The following is a 12,938-nucleotide window of genomic DNA, read 5'->3' as shown; positions in this document are numbered from 1 at the left end:
AACATTGGTAGTTAACCTTGATCACGTGTGGAGGTGGCTTTACACAACCATGATGCTTAATGCCACCCATAGACGTAGATTTAGAAAAGTAGGCAAGTGTGTTGATTGCCATTACAAATAGACCAAGACTAACATCCGTTCACCATGCCTGCATAGAGTATCTCCTCTCCAGCCATATATACCACGCCGCAACACTAGTGTCTCATGTAACCCAAGTTAGTTGAGCACTAGGAAGTCTACATTTGTAAAAGATGAGTTATACTCGACTATAGTTTTGTCATGTCTTGGCCACCACACATGGTTCATCCGACCAGTTCAAAGCTAAAGAGAAAGAGAAATGCATTCAATCTTCCACCCATGGATAAAAAAACATGGCATCACACACTTACCTTGATGTGCCATTTTTTCATAGGGTTTCCTCATGACAAAGCTTCTAAGATCAATGCGGTAGACGTGTCAACCAAAACCATCTTGAAATATGTTCAGATTGATCGAGAGCTTGATTTAAGCAATGTCTGTGTCAATTTTGAATTGTTTGAAATTTTAACATAATAGCAAAGATCAAACATGTACCTCATGAAAAGTCCAAGGACAAAAAATGGTAATTATGATGCTATTTTTGGGGATTGTGCTTACAAAAAGCTAAGGATTGCCTTGCCAAAACAGTCAATCTCGAAAAATCTGCCCCTGTGTTGCTCCGCATGAGCGACACGGGCTGCAAAACAAGCCATCTCCAGACAGCCGCCTCTCGGCCACCTCTGCCCTCATTGCCGCTAGGAAGTGCTGCCGGGCAAAGACTATGCGGCATCGGCGACACTCGAGCGTGGTCGTCCTCGTGGCTAGCTCGTGCTGGCGCTGATGCAAGAGTTGCTATGCGGGCTGCGATCATGGTGTTGAGATCTTTTCCTTGCGTAGGGCGACGGATCTAGGGTCCTCGCGCCCGGATCTGGTGTGGAGGCGACCATGGTGGCGGCCCGATGATTGCTCCCTGTGCCCTGGGTCGCCGGGCGATAGGGATGCGACACGAGGTGAGCCCAGCTTGCTGGTGCTTGTGTGGCAGGTCCCGATGGCTTCCGCGACGCGAATCTTGGCCGGGCAACCCCGGATCTGGTGCATGGTGGGCTGCTTCGATTCGGCTGGCGGCGGGCGACACTGTGGCGTGGTTTGGCCGTGTGTGGTCTGGCTCCAGCCGGTTCTGTCCCGCGCCATCAACAGCACAGGCTTCTGCGGTGGTGGGGTTGCGATGTCTTCTATTGCAGTGAGGATGTAGGGCGCAGCGGCGCCGCTCTTGGTAGTGGTTTTGGGGCTGTTATGGCAGCGCGAGGGGGCGTGGTGGTTTTGTCGGCCGTGTAGGTGGTGGTTGGCGGTGGCAGGCTGTGAGCGTGCTTGGTCGCCGTCATTTGTGATTGCTGTGGTGAAGACGAGTTTGGTGAGCTCCAGGTGAAAGCCTAGATTGACATCGGTCGATGGCGGCGTCGATGACGTCCTAGGTAGTAGTTCCCTCATTGGAGGAGTCTTGCAACCCCTTCACCCCTCGTCATCTACGCCATGAGCTCTTCGGGTGAAAACCCAATCTTCAACCTTGGCCGAAGTGGCCGTCAGAGGCTTCCCTTTTGGGGGCGACGCCTTGGTGGTCCGGTCCTTCATCCATTGGCGGTGACTTCTGTGGTTTTGTAGTTTCGTCATCGTCTAGGTGAGTGCGCGACTCAGGGGTTGTGTGGAAGTCGGAGTGGCGGCTCCCAAAGTCTACTCTGTCTGGTGTTTGGCTTTGGTCGCTAGGGTAACATGACCGTCGACTAGGTGGATCCACGGCCCTGGGGCCGGTGTGCAAGTCGGCGCGGCGGCGCCGAAGATCTCATGTGTGTAGGGGGTTGGTTTTGGCCTCTAGGGCGGCAAAGCCATCAACTAACTGGTGCACATCCTCAGGATCGATGTGGACGTCTGGGCGGCGGCTCCGGTCGCTTGGGTGACACTTTCGGCGATTCACTTGGTGCATATCCTCATCTAGCGTGTGCGTATATTGTAGATGTATCAGTTTTCATCCAGCTTTTCTTATAAATTGATCAATTCTTTTTTTTCTTAATGATGAAAAGGTAGAGCTCCTGCCTGTTGCTCGAAAGAAAAAAGAAACAGTTCATCTCCTTTTACACCGATTATGTATATGTTGTGAACTGTAAACTTAGTACTCCCTCCGTTTCAAAATAGATGACCCAATTTTGTATTAAAGTTAATATAAAATTTTTATATTAAAGTTAATATAAAATTGAGTCATCTATTTTGGAACGGAGGGAGTAGTACGTAAGATTGATTGTAATTTAGGTACTCCCTCTGTAAACTAATATAAGAGTGTTTAGATCACTAAAGTAGTGATCTAAACGCTCCTATATTAGTTTACGGAGGGAGTATTATTTATTAGATTCCCTAGAAAAGCAGTAGTAATTTATTAGAATTAACTTTTTACCGAGCTGCAAATATTTGGTCTATTTTTTCAACGAGCGTACCCGCGAATGCGAGCCATAACGTCTGAATTTTAGCCCTGGGATAGTCAAATAGAGGGGCCTCCGTGCAAAAACGGAAAAACGCACCCCAGGTTTTCCTCGTCTCGCGTTCGGGGGATCGATACAAATTCGAAAGGGGAAGAAGCCTCGAGGCGCACGCGACGATTTTTCCAGACCCAAATCTCCCCCCATTCTCCCACCCATCCACCAACCCCGTTCCTTCCTCGCCGGCACGAAGCCAGGCCGCCGGAGATGTCGCCGGCGGCGGACAGCGCATCGGGATCGAAGCGGCAGGCGGAGCTGCTCAAGCAGGAGGGCAACACCTGCTTCAAGAAGGACCGCATCAGCGCCGCCATCGACGCCTACACCGGGGTAAGCAGGGGTTGCTCGCGCTCGCCGCCGCGCGGCTAGCTTATCTTCGCGCGTCGATTTTTTGCTGGATTGGTGTCCCTATGCTCCATTTGCTTCAGACGATTCCGTGTGCTGCGGGATGGTTCAGCGGTGTGGAGCCCATTCTGCCGAGAATCGTGGCTAGTTTTTGGGCCGTTACTGTGATCAATCATCTGGAATTCGTGCCGAATTCTCCCGATTGCGTCCGAGTACCAACTGTAGCTTTGCTGAATTGTCTGACATGGAAGGCTATGCCATTACCCATATGTGTGTGCTTTTACCTTTGAGCAGTTAGGTGGCGTGATCAGTGATTACACATATTCTTGCCTATTTGTTAGCTGAGAGGAGCTACTTAACAGAACACCATTATGTCATTGTGCAGGTAAGAAATGCAGGATGAGTTACATTTAAGCATCTTGGGTGTTCATTTTCAATGCCGATGCTTATATTGGGTATTCATTTTCAATGCCGATGCTTTGTTAAGGCCTGCTCGGACCTTGGAGAAGAGAGAACAGAGAATGTGGTTTCTGTACCATTGTTTACTTTTACACCTGGGCATAGAAATTAGAAACTACTCGCGTATTTCTAGAAGTGTTGCATATGTGAACTCTATAAATTATAACTTCTGCTATGGTCACAAGAAAGATGGAATGTCGCGGCATGTTAAACATGTTTGCAATCCAGCTAAGACTACAATTTAGTTCTAGTTAATTGAGAAATCCTCTTGTTTTGCCTCTTCAAATCATGAGCTCTTTTAAGATGCTCCAGCTTGCCCTCTATGAGGTAACAGAAGTGAATACCTCTGAACTGTTCACTTGCTAAAATTAGCTGGAATTATATGACCATGTCCATTATAGAAGGCTATAGTCGGTGCCTTTCATCTTGTAAGATGCAAGGCCATTTGATTTCCCTCGTATTTGACTATACAGAAGGTAATTAATTATTGTCTTTTCGAGAACACAATGAAGTGAATCACAAATGTGCTTTTATTTGGAAACCTATTGCACAAATGGAAATAGACATAACGTGGTCTCCATGTTATACTTTCAAGCAGGTACATGCTGCAACCATATTTTATTTCACGAAAGAAAACTACAAATTCATCAAATATAAACATTAGTACATTGTCAAAATCAACATAGAAATGGTTTTAGGGTTACGTACGCCTTGTCATAGCAGTAGTACATTGTTAAGAGTTCTTTTCGATCGATCATACACATGTATGCATGTAGTAAACTGCTCAGATACGTATGTGTTTTCACGTACATGTTACATGTTTTCTCATGTTAACGTATACAGATGCGTACGTACGCTATGGGCCTTCCAAATATATTATTTCCGTTGATGCGCAATATACCAAAGTGGTCGGACCCTTCCCTGGACCCTGCGCAAGCGGGAGCTACATGCACCAGGTTGCCCTTTTTGATGCGCAATACACCAAATACAAAAGACATTGATGCCTATTTGGTAGTTACGGGTGACCTATTGCCCCCTAGCTGGTACTCCCTCCGTTCTGAATTAGTTGTCTTGGATTTGTCTAGATACGAATGTATCTAGACTCATTTTAGTGCTAGATACCTCCGTATCTAGACAAATCTAAGACAAGTAATTCAGAACGGAGGGAGTAATAGGCAGGTCCGGTTTGGATTTCAGGGGTCCCGGGGCGAAACCAAAGCCCGGGGCCCCTTAGTAATTGAAAACTAGTGCAAAGCTATATGATTCTCAAAAAAAAGCTATAGTTATAAGCTTATAGCCATTCCTCTCGGTTATTATGTTACCTTTGTGATATTAACTTCTATGTTTGCCCAAACATGCCTAAAAAGACGAATTACATCCAAGACACAAGTTGAACCTGGAGAACGAAAAATAGTACTCCCGTAGAAAGCGAGGATGTCGGTCGACATATCTCCTACATTATTAGTTGTGACAACGTAAGAAATTGTGATTAGGCTTTTAGGCAAATCCTGTGCGGATGTTGTTTTCGTACACTCGGGTCCTAGGTGCGTGTGCTCCCTTTATTTTAGAACAAATAAGGAATGAATTAGAAAAATTCAAAAACCAAAAAAAAAACGACGCAAGTAGATAATAGAATGAACTAGGTATCTTCAAGTTCATGTGAAAAAAATAGTGATTGAAGTACGCATGAGAAAGAGAAAATGAGGTGCTAGAACTGCAGGCTTGGGTGCTTTAAGTTTGATTTTGGTGCACATGCGACAGAAAGTGCTACGGAACTTAAAGTTCTACACATATTACTGACCCCAGTATTGGTTTTTTTGAAAAAGTTAGAAGAATGCAAATTATATTTTTAGAACCAGGAGTATTTCTTATGCTTTTTACCAAGGCTAGCGCGCTATCGTTTGGGAAAGAGAAGAGCAAGAATGAGGTAGCCTTTATTTTGTACGAGCAAAACTGTTGCTGCGAATGCACGTCATTTGCTCTGGAGTAAATAGTTTCTTTTAGCTAGCTAGAGTAAAATGGCACTCTCCAGTCAAGCGAACAAAGGATGCAAATGGGCCGCCGCTGCCTGTACTAGAGTTTATTGGATGTTTGCCATTTATCGATTTAGTTGGACACTTCAGTGCTTGGGCTCTAAAAGTTATTACCGACTTAGCTGGGCCGGCCGGCCCCCTAGAGGTTTAGGGGGCCAGGGCGGTTGCCCTGGCCGCCCTGTCCCAGGGCGGGGCCTGGTAATAGGTTACCATTTTTAATCTTGCTCCGTGGATCAATAAAAATGAATGGCCCAGAAAGTTTGGGAGCGTCTTAAAATTTCTCTTCATGGTTGTACAAATATTTATTCCGTCGACTTGGTGTGCCTTTTAATTTAGAATTCCTGCATTATTTACACCTTCCTTGCTAACTTCAGTATATTATTGGTTGACAGGCTATAGCTCTCTGCCAAAATGTTGCAGTATACTGGACCAACCGAGCACTGTGCTATAAGAAGCGGAAGTATGTGCAACTCTTATTTTCATTTATTTGTCGCGTCTTTGCATGGTCCAAGGTTTACATTGTACTGTGTCGCTATTGAATTTGGCAGTGAGTGGGCTAAGGTTGAGGAAGATTGTAGAATGGCTATCCATTATGACAGCCACTCCGTTAAGGTGAGTTTGTCTCTTGAGATTTATTTAGTAGTTAACCTCTTTAAATGCTTTGTTTATGTATTCCAAGGTCATGCTGCACATCATACTAAATAATTGAGAGATGTAGTCCACTTTACTGTTTTTCAGGGAATTTTCCTGTAGTGAAAACAACTCCCTCTGATCGAATGAATTAATGCAGCCTCTATACAATGTACTCTATACATTGTATAGAGGCTGCATCAATTCATTCGGATTGGACGGAGTAGCATTTTCCGTTTTGACCAAAGATGTAATGGATTGGATCTTTTACCCTGTTTTAAGAAACTCCTTGTAGCATGTATACGCACTCTAGTTAAGTTAGGCTTCATTCGGTATTGCAGGATCTTTTAGTGTGCACTTTATTCTGCAATTAGAAACTGGACCTAGACATATGAACAATTTGAGGTTGCACGGTGTTGACCTCTCAGTTGGGAGGTTACTTGAGATATGTAGCTATGTAGTTGTGCTCATTGTTAACTCAATATCGAGCTTGCGTTTTGTTTGCCTTGAGACATCTGAGCATAATGACCTTGAATGTATTGTGACATTCATCATCACTAAAAGTCAAAGTATGAATTGCCTCGTGAATCTGTAAGCAAACCTATTACCTGTAGTGTTCCTGCTTTAGGTAATGTATATATGCTTCAAATACCCTTGGTAAAAAGTTAATCATAAAAGTACATGTAGCATTTCAAGATTATTCAGCTTCCTTTTCAAAGAGAGAAAGTAAGAGATGGTTGCTTCAGGTTTGGACATTTTGAAATCGGCTTGAACGCCACTGTTCGAACTTGATGTTACACTGCATGTGACATAGTTTTCTTTTTGTTGAAAAAGCATCATCCTAATATTTTCCTTGCAATGTTAGTATGTTTATTCTCCTGTCTGTAGTGACAATTTTTTTTACTCTGTTGGTAGGCGCATTACATGCTTGGGCTTGCACTTCTCAACAGGCAGGAATTGGCTGGAGGAATAAAAGCACTAGAAAAGGTTCCTCTCTTGTTAAGCTCTTTGTTGCTCCAACTATAAATATTGATCTGACTATTTCAAGAAAATATTGACTTACCATTAACGCGAGTAACCCACTTATGGCTGATGGTTTAACTGCGCTTTACTGGCATTCTTTCCTGCCTTTTCCTCTTTACATATGCCCTAATGCTGTGTTTGGATGTTTGTATTGGACTCCAAATTATTTGTCATTCGTTAGATACCAATTTGGCCTTTTCAGAGACACAGTATTGATTGGGAGCACATCCTACTAACAAACACCTGCCTTACTTTTGTTCACTCATTTTGGTAATCTGCGAAGGGGAGCCTTGGCGCAGTGGTAAAGCTGCTGCCTTGTGAACATGAGGTCATGGGTTCAAGTCCTGGAAACAGCCTCTTGCAGAAATGTAGGGAAAGGCTGCGTACAATAGACCCAAAGTGGTCGGACCCTTCCCCAGACCCTGCGCAAGCGGGAGCTACATGCACTGGGGCTGCCCCCCCTTTTTATTTTGATAATTTGCAAATGTGATCTTAATCCGAGTTAAAAAAAATTGTTGTGCGGTGTTGATCATGGGTATAGTACCAACTACCAACACAAACAGGAAAGTACGATGCCAAATGCCAGCGTCGATGTAGTTTGCTCATTTGATGATGTTAGTTTAGTTGCAAAACAATTATGTTTATGCCATTTTTATTGATGAACCAAATTATGCAAAATTAGTCTTTGGAGCTTGGAAGGGGTGCACATCCTGCAAGCTATATGGTTGAAGAGATATGGCAAGAGCTTTCTAAAGCAAAATACATTGAATGGGAAGGCCTATCAAAAATGCGATCCTCTCAATTGCATAAACTGAAGTGCGTATCTATTGCTTAATTCATATCAGTGGGATGTATTGCAGTTCCTGTCTAACCTATCATTTGTCCATTTGCAGTGCAACATGTAAAGAAGCTCTAAAGAGCTATAATAGCCTTGATAATCCAACTGGAGACATGTCTGAAGAGCATCTAAATGAGCTAGACGAAGTTTTCAGGAAAGCTGCAAAGGCCGATACTCCAACAGAAGTATGAAACTGCCTTACATAGTATTTACTTATACCGGAAGGCCTGGTTTAATAATCAAACAACATGCATTTTGTGCAGGTTCCTGACCATCTCTGCTGCAAGATTACACTTGATATCTTCAGGGATCCAGTGATCACTCCAAGCGGAATTACTTATGAGAGGGCTGTGATTCTTGACCATTTAAACAGGGTAAGCGAGAAGCGTAAAATAAACACAAATCTCTTGAGACATAATTGGCTACTCATGTTTTGCGTACCAAACTCATGAGGCTTTCAAATTCGTAGGTTGGGAAATTTGACCCTGTGACCCGTGAACCACTGGAACCATTCCAACTAATATCAAACCTCGCCGTCAAGGAGGCTGTAGATGTATTTTTGAAGGAACATGGTTGGGCTTACAAGATCAGGTGATTGATTTGTACAATTGAATTGGTAGGGTACACCTTGATTGGAAGATTGGCAATACATAGTTCTGTTGTTCTGTTGACATCAAGGAAGTTGTACATACTTTCGAGTGTTGTTAAATTGGATTGGATCATACATAGAACTTGTCATGGGTACATGTGTAAGGAAATAGACATGTGGGTTTAGCAAGTGCAATTGCTGATATCTTGACATCCTTTGGCTATTTGTGGTCCTAAACGTTTTCAGAGCAGAGGGCAGGCCTGGCACAGTAGTGAAGTCCTCCCCACTTGTGCCAAGACGTCTTATTCGAACCAGTCTCTCTGCATTGCGACTAGGTTCCTATAATCCCTCCCTAGACCCCTCCGTTCCTAAATATAAGTCTTTTTAGAGATTCCAATGCAGACTATATACGGAGCAAAATGAGTGAATCTATACTCTAAAATATGTCTATATACATCCGTATATAGTTCTTATTGAAATCTCTAAAAAGACCCGTACTTAGGAACGCAGGGAGTATAATGTACTCCCTCCATCTCCCAAAAGAAGGCCTATAAATTTTGTCTTGAAGTCAAACGTTCGATTGAGTTTGTGATCAACAATCCATTGCACTGTTTGGCTTGAGACAAATTTTATAGGCTTCCTTTTTGAAGGAGGGTGTACATCATTGCTGGTAGTGGATTGTTTGGATTCGGCTTTTGCTTTAGGAATGTCGAACAAAATCCAAGTCCAGTGTGCTTAGCTCAACTACGTAGATAGTTCAGTTCAGAAATAACCATGGTAGGAGTAGTGAACTTGAATTTGATGAGAATTGAGTAGGGCAAAATAGCACGAAAAGAAAACGCATGATGAAATTGTTCTGTTTCCCGATAGATATAGAAGTTACAATGTTCTCAGACCGCCCAGCAGTACTTCGGTTGCGAAAAACAGTTCAGCCTCCAGATTACAGTTTGTTTGGTTCAGGTTCTTGCCTAAGTCAGTCTCCGAGTCATGTCATGGGCTTCTGGAGCAGCGCCGAGAGGTACCACTCGTTCTTCTCCACTCCGCCGTCCGGCTTCTGGCCGGCGTTCCACCGCAGCCTCTTGAACCCCACGCGGTGAAGCATTGGAGCGTACGTTGCGTTCAGCTGCGCGCCGGGGAACACGAAGTGGTCCAGCCAGAACAGCCCCCCGGGCCTGAGAACCCTGTAGACGTCGAACAGCGCGAACTCCAGCGCCACGCCGTCGCCGGGCACCATCCAGCCGCCCGTCAGCTCGCGTCCCGCGTGTACGACGTCGAGCGTGCCGTCGAAGAAGGGCAGGCGGCGCGCCGGGCCGACGTGCAGTGGTATGAGCCCCCGCGAGGCGATGAAGCTGCCGAACGGCGCCCCAGTGTTGGTGGTCGCGGTCACTACGGTCACCCCGTGCTCGCGCATCCGGGCCGCGAACGTGCCGCCCCCGCCGCCGATGTCGAGTCCGATGCGCACCGTGCCCTTGGGCTTGGCCGCGAGCGCCGTGTCGACGGAGTAGGCGAGCGCGGCGTCGTCGCGCGTCCACAGGCCCTTCTCGCGCCGGCCGCGGAGGTCGAAGCCCAAGCCGCGGCTCGCCATGCACGAGTAGTTCTTGCACGGGTGGTATGCGTCCCAGACGACGCTGGCGTCCGCCGGCATTGACCACAGGCTCTTCGGCAGCGGCGCTGGCTCCACGTACCCCGCCGGTGACCGCGGCCGGCAACGCCGCCGAGGCAGGGGCTCGCAGCCCCCACGCATGAGCAGGTGCTCGAGCGCCGCGTCGGACGGGCACTCGCCGCCGGGCTTGTAGTCCATGTATCGCTCGAGCTCGTCCTGGAAGCGGCCGCACGCGTGGCCAAGAGCCGCCTCGCCGGCGGTGGCGTTCCCGACAGCCAGCTTGAGCTCGCCGGCCAGCTCGCGCGCCCACCACCCGTTGCCGGACGCGGGCGCCTCCTCCTTCTGCTGATCATCGCCGCCGCGCGCTTCGGCGAGGAGGGTCTGGAGGAGCGCGGTGGCGGTGCCGAGGCGCGCGTGGAGGCCCGCGAGCTCGACGCGGCTGGACTCGAGCGCGGACCGCGTGGCATTGAGGTCCGCGAGGAGGGCGGCGGAGTCGTCCCAGAGGCGGACGGTGGCGGGCTCGTAGCGGCGGACGACCGAGGCGCCGGCGCCGGAGGAGAGGAGGATGGAGGTGGTGTTGGTGACCAGGAAGAGCAGCAGCGTCACCGTGGTCGTGCTGCATCTGCACCACCGCCTCCTGTTGGGGGGGCTGAGTTGCTTCTTCCCCAGCAGTTCGCCCTCCATTTGATTCTCCCCTCCCAACCTGTATCTAGCTACGTACTGCTCGCGATGCAGGTTTTGGTTCTAAGTGCCTAGTGGAGGATTGATCGATCGAGCTTGATTCAATTACGTTGCGTAGGACGTGGAAAGGAGGGAGCAAGACGCTTGCAGATCCATACTACTACAACGTTAATGCACGTTCATGTTGCTTAGTCCGCAGTGAATCTGGAGGTCGTTTGGTGTCCATTACCGAAATGCGAGGAGCGAATCCAGGTCCATGGTTGCCTTCGCTACAAGCCAGATTAAAGAAATGATAGCAGCCGGTCCTGTTAAATTCATGCTTCAGCCACCCATTCAAAAGTCCGAACTGATGAAGGGAGGTGGGCAATATACTTCAACACCTCCCCTCACGTCTAGACTATTTTAGCCCTTACACGTGGGATCGATATAGTCCGCAGAATCGTTTTATTTAATACTGCGTTGACAGGGTCTTGAAATCAAGACCTCTTAGCTCTGGTACCATGTTAAAAGGGAGAAAGAGATCGGTGGAATATGATGGATGTATTATTGAGCCTTCAGGACGAGTATATATTTAGTACAAGGCTTGGAGGGCAAGACGCCTCTTCTGGAGATAAGGTAGGAGACAGATTACAAATCCAAGACTACCAAATACATGTATCGCAAATATATCTCTAACAGGTCTGTCCTTGCTTAGAGATTCATGTCGTGTTTTCTAGTTTATGATTGCTTTTGTTTCATAGTATCACACATTCAAACCCCGTGGCCGCGGTGATCGCCGAACGAGAGGAAGAAGGACACAGATATATGACACATGAAGAAGGAACGAGAGAAAGATAGATGATGCGTAGATGTCATATGCACGAGTAGAACACAAGTGAGTTGTGGGCGATACAAGTCATACTGCTTACCAGCATGTCATACTTTGGTTCGGCGGTATTGTGAGATGAAGCGGCCCGGACCGACATTACGCGTACGCTTACGCGAGACTGGTTTCACCGTTACGAGCACTCGTGCTTAAAGGTGGCTGGCGGGTGTCTGTCTCTCTCACTTTAGCTGAATCGAGTGTGGCTACGCCCGGTCCTTGCGAAGGTTAAAACAGCAGTAACTTGACGAACTATCGTTGTAGTTTTGATGCGTAGGTAAGAACGGTTCTTGCTAAGCCCGCAGCAGCCACGTAAAATTTGCAACAACAAAGTAGAGGACGTCTAACTTGTTTTTGCAGGGCATGTTGTGATGTGATATGGTCAAGACGTGATGCTATATTTTATTGTATGAGATGATCATGTTTTGTAACCGAAGTTATCGGCAACTGCCAGGAGCCATATGGTTGTCGCTTTATTGTATGAAATGCAAACGCCCTGTAATTGCTTTACTTTATCACTAAGCGGTAGCGATAGTCGTAGAAGCAATAGATGGCGTAACGACAACGATGCTACGATGGAGATCAAGGTCTCGCGCCGGTGACGATGGTGATCACGACGGTGCTTCGAAGATGGAGATCACAAGCACAAGATGATGATGACCATATCATATCACTTATATTGATTGCATGTGATGTTTATCCTTTATGCATCTTATCTTGCTTTGATTGACGGTAGCATTTTAAGATGATCTCTCACTAAAATTATCAAGAAGTGTTCTCCCTGAGTATGCACCGTTGCGAAAGTTCTTCGTGCTGAGACACCACGTGATGATCGGGTGTGATAGGCTCTACGTTCAAATACAACGGGTGCAAAACAGTTGCACACGCGGAATACTCAGGTTAAACTTGACGAGCCTAGCATATAACAGATATGGCCTCGGAACACGGAGATCGAAAGGTCGAGCGTGAATCATATAGTAGATATGATCAACATATTGATGTTCACCGTCGAAACTACTCCATCTCACGTGACGATCGGACATGGTGTAGTTGATATGGATCACGCAATCACTTAGAGGATTGGAGGGATGTCTATCTAAGTGGGAGTTCTTAAGTAATATGATTAATTGAACTTAAATTTATCATGAACTTAGTACCTGATAGTATTTTGCTTGTCTATATTTGTTGTAGATAGATGGCTCATGCTGTTGTTCCGTTAAATTTTAATGCGTTCCTTGAGAAAGCAAAGTTGAAAGATGATGGCAACAATTACACGGACTAGGTCCGTAACCTGAGGATTATCCTCATTGCTGAACAGAAGAATTACGTCCTGGA

General features: G+C 46.4%; 2 protein-coding genes across 2 annotated transcripts; one reads left to right on the top strand and one right to left on the bottom strand.

Annotated features, from left to right (window-relative positions):
• The first annotated feature begins 2,560 nt into the window (after nt 1–2,560).
• LOC123160329 (E3 ubiquitin-protein ligase CHIP) lies at nt 2,561–8,667 on the top strand. The gene is made up of 8 exons (XM_044578131.1): nt 2,561–2,870; nt 5,770–5,837; nt 5,926–5,989; nt 6,923–6,994; nt 7,713–7,846; nt 7,924–8,053; nt 8,132–8,242; nt 8,338–8,667. The coding sequence occupies exons 1-8, from the start codon at nt 2,751–2,753 to the stop codon at nt 8,461–8,463; spliced, it is 825 nt and encodes a 274-aa protein (XP_044434066.1). The 5' UTR covers nt 2,561–2,750; the 3' UTR covers nt 8,464–8,667.
• Nucleotides 8,668–9,097: 430 nt separating this feature from the next.
• On the bottom strand, nt 9,098–10,924 carry LOC123162050 (probable methyltransferase At1g29790). The gene has a single exon (XM_044579854.1). The coding sequence runs from the start codon at nt 10,742–10,744 to the stop codon at nt 9,443–9,445; it is 1,302 nt and encodes a 433-aa protein (XP_044435789.1). The 5' UTR covers nt 10,745–10,924; the 3' UTR covers nt 9,098–9,442.
• Nucleotides 10,925–12,938: the final 2,014 nt, after the last annotated feature.

This window comes from Triticum aestivum, chromosome 7B (genome assembly GCF_018294505.1).
Source record: "Triticum aestivum cultivar Chinese Spring chromosome 7B, IWGSC CS RefSeq v2.1, whole genome shotgun sequence".
NCBI classification, from domain to species: Eukaryota; Viridiplantae; Streptophyta; class Magnoliopsida; order Poales; family Poaceae; genus Triticum; species Triticum aestivum.
This window is presented reverse-complemented; position numbering and strand designations above follow the sequence as displayed.

Bases quoted from the DNA above. Each gene is read 5' to 3' on its own strand.
- LOC123162050 (XM_044579854.1), bottom strand. From the start codon at position 10,744: ATGGAGGGCGAACTGCTGGGGAAGAAGCAACTCAGCCCCCCCAACAGG.
- LOC123160329 (XM_044578131.1), top strand. From the start codon at position 2,751: ATGTCGCCGGCGGCGGACAGCGCATCGGGATCGAAGCGGCAGGCGGAG. The intron at 2,871-5,769 runs GTAAGCAGGGGT...ATTGGTTGACAG, and splicing joins CCATCGACGCCTACACCGGG to GCTATAGCTCTCTGCCAAAA. The intron at 8,054-8,131 runs GTATGAAACTGC...CATTTTGTGCAG, and splicing joins AGGCCGATACTCCAACAGAA to GTTCCTGACCATCTCTGCTG.